Source organism: Mus pahari, chromosome 23 (assembly GCF_900095145.1).
Source record: "Mus pahari chromosome 23, PAHARI_EIJ_v1.1, whole genome shotgun sequence".
Taxonomy (NCBI): Eukaryota; Metazoa; Chordata; class Mammalia; order Rodentia; family Muridae; genus Mus; species Mus pahari.
In genome coordinates, this window is record NC_034612.1 from 26,401,682 (window position 1) to 26,410,452 (window position 8,771).

General features: G+C 53.6%; 1 protein-coding gene across 2 annotated transcripts in view; it reads right to left on the reverse strand.

Moving 5' to 3' along the window:
* Nucleotides 1-8,771, reverse strand: part of Sh2b2 (SH2B adaptor protein 2) — a 27,972-nt gene that overhangs the window by 11,598 nt on the left and 7,603 nt on the right. For both annotated transcript variants that reach the window (XM_021186712.1, XM_029533948.1), the window contains exon 2: nt 3,247-3,980. In XM_021186712.1, the coding sequence (XP_021042371.1) occupies nt 3,247-3,954 (708 nt within the window). In that variant the 5' untranslated portion in view covers nt 3,955-3,980. The remainder of the gene's footprint in view (nt 1-3,246; nt 3,981-8,771) is intronic.

Genomic DNA, 8,771 nt, shown 5'->3' on the forward strand with positions numbered 1-8,771 from the left:
GGATTCTAGGCAGGGGCTCTCCCACTGAGCCACACCCCCAGCCCCTCACTGGGGGATTCTAGGCAGGGGCTCTCCCACTGAGCCACACCCCCAGCCTCTCACTGGAGGATTCTAGGCAGGGGCTCTCCCACTGAGCCACGCCACCAGCCCCTCCCTGGGGGATTCTAGGCAAGCAATAAAACTAACCCTCTGCTCTTGGGTGCTGTAAGAGGACTTGAGGTTTAGTATGCTACCTGCATAGGTGAGGTTAAAGGAAGTTAGAGATCTGACTTGGGTAGAGACATCAGAGACAAGGCAGAAACGTGAAAGACGTCAGGAACACCCTGAACCCGCAGGCCCAAGCTCCCAAAGCTTGCAGCTACAGCTCCCAAGGACCAGGGAGATCTGGATTGGTATGTGGGTATATGTCAAAAGCAATGCACTGAACATTTCCTCACCCTAAGTCACAATGGGGAAGCCCATCCTGAGCCCTCACTGAGAGCTATGGGATAGACATGGTTTGCTCCCCAAGGGTTCATGGATTGACTGGTGGTTTGGTTCCCAATGTGGTGTACTGCAAGATGGGGTGGGGAGAGAGAAAATAAAAGCCTGATATGGCTCCACTGGAAGAATATTTACCTAGCATTCAGAAACACCAGGTTTGATCTCCAGCACCACATAACCTGCGTGTGGTGATAAATGGCTATATGCCCAGCACTCGGGAGATGAAAGGCAGGAGAATTAGAGGTTCAAGGTCACCTATGGTTACGTGGGATGTCCAAGGCCAACCTGGGCTACATGAGAGCCAATCTCAACAAATATATACAAAAGGGCTGTTAAGGAGGGTTTGGCAGCAAGCCTGATGACGCCCTGCATTGGTGGAAGGTACGAACTGGTTCCCTGACCTCCACATGTGTATCACCTTCCCCAACCAATAAATGTTAAAAACATTTTTTTCTTTTGTCCGTTGGTGGACCCTTTAAGAGGTGGGGCTTAGCGGAAGCCCGTTGGTCATTGGAGCTGCTATGTTGGGAGGAGATTCACGTCGTTCTCAAGGGAACCTGATTAGGTATTGTTATAAAGTGAGGTCATTCTAACCTGACCTCTGCCCTACTGTGAGAAGCCAAGTGGACCTTCACAGAGGTAGAATAGGCAGCTTCCTGACCTTGGACATGTGGTTTCTTTTTTCTCTCTTTCTCTCTCCCTTCCTTCCTTCCTTCCTTCCTTCCTTCCTTCCTTCCTTCCTTCCTTCCTTTCTTTTTCGAGACAGGGTTTCTCTGTGTAGCCCTGGCTGTCCTGGAACTCACTCTGTAGACCAGGCTGGCCTCGAACTCAGAAATCCGCCTGCCTCTGCACCCCCCCCCCCAGTGCTAGGCTTAAAGGTGTGCGCCGCCACGCCCGGTGTACATGTAATTTCTATAACACAGCTAAACTCTCTGTCTCTGTCTCTCTCTCCTTTTTTGAGACATGGTATCATGTAGCCCAGGCTAGCCTTGAAGCTGTTATATAGTCAGGGGTGACATTGAACTCCTTTATCCTCCTGCCTCTACCTTCCCAATGCTAGGATTATAGGCGTGCCACCATGCCCATGCCCAATTTCTTTTTTCCCTTTCCTTTCCTTTCCTTTTTTTTTCTTTCTTTCTTTCCTTCTTAAATACACTATCTAGACCATAGTATTTTGCTATAGCAACAGAAGACGGGCTAATATGCTCTAGAATGATCCACATGTCTACGGTCACTCCTGAGTGTTCTCCTATGCTCTGCTATGAGAGCCTGAAGCAAGGGCAGGGGATGGGGACCTGTTTGTCTCAGAGACGACAAAGGAAGAGCTCAATGATCCCCCAGGAACTCTTCTACCGACAGGGAAGCTGGAGGAGTCTGCAGGGATCAATGGAAAGATGGAGAGGGTACCAGCTGCCGCATCCTCTCCCTGCAGGGCAACAAGCACAGCTATTTAGAGAGCAGCAGCTGGGGCTGCCACTCAAAGCCAGAGACAGGGAAACCACGGGTCTCTGGCCCCTGCCCTCTGGGTGACCCTAGGCAAGCCACCACGCACCAGGCTTTGGTCTATGTTTGTAGCCTTGGTTTAGTGGCATTTTTTTTTAGGGGCATAAAGTTGGGTATGGGTTAAAAACCCCTTGGGAAATCTGGGGGCATTGGGACTTGGGGTGTGTTCTGGGAGTGGCCCTGGCCTCTCGCTTTGGGCGGCTCTCAGTCCTGCACCTTGAGGGGAAGCCCGGAGGGCAAGCCTCCAGTACACTGACTCAGAGTGTCTAGGAGGGCGCTGGGGAGGTCAGGTCTTGGGTGCTACCAGCTGCCATGCTAATAATACTCAAGGGACTCTACCTTTCATTCTGGTGACCGTCTGAGTGCTGATGTATAGCTAGCCCATATCTGTCACCCACTCAGTGTGACTTCGGGCAGGCTCCTCTGCACAGACTCTGCTTCTTTCTCTATGGAGTCTCACGTAGATCTAACTAGCTTCCAACTTGCTATGTAGCTGAGGATAACCTTGAACTTCTGATCGTCCTGTTTCCAAGTGCACTACCACTCCCGGAGTAGGCGGTGCTGGGGCTCGAACTCTGGGCTATATGAGTGCTAGGCAAACACCCTACCTACTGAACTACACCCTCAGTGTCCGTACTTTTCTTTTCTTTTCTTTTTTTTTTTTGGTTTTTTCGAGACAGGGTTTCTCTGTGTAGCCCTGGCTGTCCTGGAACTCACTCTGTAGACCAGGCTGGCATCGAACTCAAAAACCCGCCTGCCTCTGCCTCCCCGCGTGCTGGGATTAAAAGCGTACGCCACCACGCCTGGCTCTGTGTCCGTACTTTTCAATCAAGGTACACTGGTCTCCCTGGAGCTGCCCCAAGCTTCCCTGTCCCCTACCACAGTGGGACTGTGACTGGCAATGAAGGTAGGACCAGTGTACTCAAAGTGGCAAGCAAGATGCTGGTAGCCGGCAAAACCCCTTTGGTCCTCCTGATAGGAAGGAGGGGCCACTGGGCAGGCTCAGCTGGCGTCTGTCGGGCCGCAGATTTCTGACTGCCGTGGTGCAGGACGCAGGCCTCTGGGGTGATGTCTGAAAGAGCCATGTTACTCCCTGATTTCAGATGCTACATTACAACAACCTGTCAATCAGATCAAGCCACACAATCCCCAAGGGATCCACCTGTCAGTCACTGGCCTAGGGCTCCCAGAGACCGTGCAGGTAAATGGGTCCCCGTGAGGGATGGGAAGATTGTTGGCGACATACATCAAGATACGCACCTTGGGTGGCACGAAGAACTCCAGGCGAAAACGCTCCCCAGCCACAGCCCTTCGCAGGAGCAGGCGACACTTCTGCCACTGCGCGGTGCCCCCAGGCCCGGAGGCCGCGTCGTCTGCCACCATGAAGCGCAGGGCGCCCTCACGCTGGATGTCCACTAACTCCACTTTGGCTGCCAGGGTTCGTGCCAGCCGCAGGCGTCGCGTCCATTTGTCACGAGGCTCCGACGCAGGCTCGGCGGCCTTGGGGGTGGCCCCACCATCGGGCTCCGGGGACGAGCGCCGGTGCCACAGGTCGCGCACCCCGTCCACCACGCACAGGCTCATGTTACGCAGCGAAAAGCCCTTGCGGACACGCGCCTTGGTAGCCGCGTGGGCAGACACATCCTCGGAGCTGCGGGAGTGGCCATAGGTTGCAGTCTTGAGCGCAGATGTCACCGAGGTCACCGCAGGCTCGGGTTCCATGGTGTCGGCTGCTGCTCCGAGCACGCGGCGCACCTCCTCGCTGAAGACAGCCAAGAAGTTGGCTGCAAAGTGGCGGGAGAACGAGGTCCCAGCGTCAGGCGTGTCGTAGGTCGGGTTGTCTCGAAGGAAGCGGCAGAACTTGTGAGCGAAGTCCACAGCAGCCACCTGCGCGTGCAGCTCGCAGAATTGCCGCCAGTCCGGGACTGGGGCGGGGGCGGCGGCCGAGCCGGGGGTGGCACCATTCATGGCTTTGGTCCCATGGCAGCCTCGGGCTGAGAAAAGTCGGTAAGTGCTTGCTCCTTCCTTCCTTCCTTCCTTCCTTCCTTCCTTCCTTCCTTCCTTCCTTCCTTCCTTCCTTCCTTCCTCCCCTTCCCTCCCTGCCTTTTTTTTTTTTTTCTTTTTTTCTTTTTTTGAGACAGTGTCTCATGTAGCTAGTCTCAGACTCCCTTTGTGGCAAAGGATGACCTTAAATTTCTGATCGTCCTGCCTCCACATCTCCTGTGCTGGGATGCCAAGTGTGCGCCACCACCCACAGTTAAACCGACTTTGAATCCTCTGGTCAGGGCTCCTATGCACAGGCCCTCCCGTCCACACAGAGGCTCCATGCGCACATGCGCTAACCTGCTGAAGCTGGAGGTGCAGGCTGCCAACCAACCAGTGTGCACGTGATAGACCGGGAGGTAGGGGATGGGTAGTTACGGGGGTGGGGGATGTCGTGGGGTGGGGGTGTGTCTTAACCAGCTTTCCTGCAGATCCCCAGGGTCACTCATTCTGGTCAAGGAGGCTGAGGGGACAGACACCTTCAAATGGTGTCCCATGAGTTTTGGGTGACCTCATACTCTTTAGTAACCTCTCCAAGGTCCCCAAGCCCTGGAGAAAAGGATGCTGGAGATCCTGGAGCTGGAGTTGCAGGCAGTCTCGTGAGCTGCTGCGTGGGTGAACCTAACTCACTCCTCTCCAGGAGCAACAAGTGACCTGACCTCGAGCCATCTCTGCAGCCCCTGGGGATCCTGTCTCAGTCACTTTCTCTTCCTTCCTTCTGGCTGGCCCGACCTGAGCTGTTTGTGCTGACCCTTCCTCCCGTCATGTGCTGTCTGAGCCAGCTGAGCCCCTGAAACTGTGAGCCCCCGACAAGCCTTCTCTCCCCTACATTGCTCCAGGGCATCTGCTACGATAAGGAGAAGTTTACACTTACACTCAGTCTCAAGGACTTTACCTCAGCTCTTCCGGATCCTGGGACTTTGGGGGTCATCTTCCCTTAGGACTCAAAGATGACCACTTTTCTTATTGGTGTTGAAGGCCCCATCTCCTTAGGACCTTTTTTTTTATTATTATTATTTCTATCTTTCATGGTAGCCTGCCTGTTGTTCCTTCCAGAACTCCCATCCCCACTGGACCAATCTAGAAATCCCAGCTGTCTCTTCATTCCAGCTTCTTCCACTTTGTTGCTAGGCAACCCCATCTTTTACCACTTAGAATGGGTAAACTGCAGAGTGCATGTCAGGTAGTCATCTGGGGGACTTGTTTCCTGTCCCCTGTTGTGGCCAACATCCCTGGGAACACAGCCAGCCGGTTCTGCCCCCCCTCATTCCTTTTCTTTCTTACATTGTACCCAGAGCCTCTTTCCTGTATGTTAGCCAACAGCTTGACCTCTGAACTCTGAGCCACGCCCCCAGCCCCTCACTGGGGGATACTAGGCAGGGGCTCTACCACTGAGCCACGCCCCCAGCCCCTCCCTGGGGGATTCTAGGCAGGGGCTCCACCACTGAGCCACACCCCCAGCCTCTCACTGGGGATTCTAGGCAGGGGCTCTACCACTGAGCCACTCCCCCAGCCCCTCACTGGGGGATTCTAGGCAGGGGCTCCACCACTGAGCCACACCCCCAGCCTCTCACTGGGGGATTCTAGGCAGGGGCTCTACCACTGAGCATCCCAGCCCTTCCATCCATTTTTCCTTTGGTAAGTTTGACCTTAAGTAAGTGAAGAGAAAAACTAAGGAAGTTAAGTCGAGAGGTACAGCCCCCCCCTGGTGGCCCCCTACCGCAGAGGCCAGTTTCCTGTGGCTTGTTGAGGGGTAGCACCTATCCCTCTGAGGCACTGCCGTAGAGACTCTGGCTCCCACCTGTCTTCACAGGATCTCCATGGCTCTAGGCCTGCCCCTGCCCCACAGCCCTTGGGAACCCTACCTTAGATCTCCCCTGATATTTAAGTCCTATAATTAAACTCTAGGTAAAAATAGCTGCTGGGCTTCTTGACAGCATCCTCGGAGCCTCAGGGTCAGGGGGCACAAGGGAATCCCCTCCCTCCCTAGGCCACGGTGAGAGCCCTGAAGTACAGGATCCACCCAGGGCAGAAATCAGAGGGTGGTGTGTGAAGCCCATGAAGGTGGAGAGAGATGGGCGCTGGGCCCTCATAAGCATTACACAGGCCCGACCCAACTCCTATTCACCCTTCTGTAATGAAACTTCTTCTAGGAAGCCGTCCTTGACTTCTTCTGCCAGGCTAGCACAAGTGTCCCTTCTAAGCGCCCATGGTCCCCTCACGAGTGTCTCACTAGCAAGCTACCACTTGCGCCGTGTTCTGTGCACACTTTTAAGTCTCTCTCTTCAGCTGGATTCCCTGGAGCTGGAGTTACAGGGAGTCATGCGCTGCTGCGTGGGTGCACAAGGAAGGCCTAGGTCATATCTCAGGTCCCTGGCACTCACTCTTTTCCCTGGGGAAGTAGAGGCCAGGGCCTCCGCCATCACCACCACCGCTGCTGCCACCGCCACTGGCACCACAATCCCCAAGCAGGCTGGAAGCACTGCTAACCCACCGTAAGTCCATGGACTTACACGGCAGAGCATCTCCTGCTCCGTATGCGATGGCGTGGGTGAGCACGGTTGGAAGACCAGTTATGGGCCTGTGTGGAGGCTGCTGCCAGGTCAGCCCAGCACTGGGAACGCCTTAGAAGGGACAGAGTCCCACCTACGCCCGACGGAAACTGGACTCTGCCAAGATTCTGACAGGTGTATTGTGTCCTAATCAGGAAACCGGCTAGGACTTTCCTGCCCTCTCTTCCCCAACCCCACTGGCAGCCAGCAGCTTATGGGCCAGGGTGGCATTATAGCTGCCTCGTGCCACAGGCTACACAGAACAGGGGAAGCAGGGTGTGGTGGCACGTGCCTATAAGCCTAGCCTAAGGTGAGGCAGGAGGACTGGAAGTTTTAGGTTAGTTACTCTGAGCTAATAGAAAATACCAGGCCAGTTTAGGCTATATAGCAAGATTCTATCTGCTGGGCGGTGGTGGCCCACATCTTTAATCCCAGCACTCAGGAGGCAGAGACAGGCAGATTTCTAAGTTCGAGGCCAGCCTGGTCTATAGAGTGAGTTTTAAGATAGCCAGGGCTACACAGAGAAACCCTGTTTCGAAAAAAAAAAAACCAAACAAACAAATAAAAACAACAACAAAAAAGATTTTATCTCAATTGAAAACAAAGAAAGAAACAAATGTATCAAGAGAGGCAGGCAATCATCCTCCACCTATTATAGACTGGGAGCCCAGAACTCAGAAAAGACTGGAGGGAACACTGCAGACCAGTGGACCCCCCACACAAGGATTTGGGGAAGGAAACGAAGTCCTTGACCTTGACTGACCTTCCCAAATTCTGAGCATCACTTGGAGGAAAGAAAGACTTGCCTCTCCCTAGGATAGACAGTTCAGGCAGTGGGCTCCACAGTCACAGGCAGGCGCTGTCTCCTTCCGCCTCTGGCAGGGAGGATTTCCCACTCACAGTAGAGATCAGCCAGCGTGTGCTGATCAATTAGTGTGCAGATGATTGTGGACTTAGAGAGTGGGAAAGCAGGGTCAGAGAGCAGGTCCCAGAGGTACTGGAAGCAGGGTGGACAGTGTCATCCTGTCCCCACGAGGGACTGGCTTAGAAGGTTTGTGAATTGAAGCCCCTTGGCCTTGGTCTCTTTTCCCTCCCATCTCTGCCTGGATTGCTTCCCTCCCTTCAGGTGTATAGAAGTTTCTCTTATTTTTACACGTATCTGTATGTGCGAGCCTGCATGCACATGTCACAGCCTATGTGTGGAAGCCAGAGCCCAGTCTATGGGGGTTGGTTCTCTCCTTCCACCATGTGGGTTCTAAGGATTGATCACAGGTTGTCCAGCTTGGTGTCAGGGACCTTTATCTACTGAGTCATTTTACTGACCCCATCCTGTGTGTGTGTGTGTGTGTGTGTGTGTGTGTTTATATACACACAGGCATGGAAGGCACAGGGCATCCATACCCCGATCCCTCACTCTCCTTACTTCATTGAAACAGGATTCTCTCATTGAGCTCAGAGCTAGGCTGGCGGCCAGCAAGCCCCATCAATCCTCAAGTCCCCACAGCCCGCCGCACTGGGGTCAGAGCGCGCACGGCCACATCCAGCGGGTAGGGATTAGAACTCAAGACTTTGAAGGCCAGTGCTCTCACCTATTCCCTAGCCTCCAGCCCTGCCTTTTCCTGGAAGTTTCTCTCTGTAGTAGTAGACAGGAATTCACATGTCCTTGTGGCCCGTGACCCTCTGGTGTCCGTGGTCTTATCCCAGCTCTCCTCTGCAGCCCCAGGTGCTAGAAGAAGCCCTAGTGACTCAGCCCTGGGAGGAGTATGCTCTGTCCTGGCCCAGTACCCTATTCCCTGGAGCCTTGGTTTTTTTTTCTATCAATATAACAGATGGCTTAAGATACGTCAGGACACACGCTGGACACTGACGACTGAGGACCAGCTGCCGTCTTCCTAGGGTCCGGGACAGGTAAGGAATAAAAAACTAGCATCCTGAATTCTTTGGGCTGAGATAAAGACAAAGCCCACTAGTCCAGGGATGAGAGATGGTAGATCTCTAGGTATTAGAGAGGTCCAGCATCCTCCACACATCATTACGATGGGGTCTGTCTGGTCTTAGCTCCCCTAACTAGCTTCCCAGCCTGAAAAAAAAAAAAAAAAAAAAAAAAAAAAAAAAAAAAAAAAAACAAACAATAAACTTTTTTTGTTTTTGAAATACTCTCAATGTAGTTGAGGCTGGCCTCGAGCACAC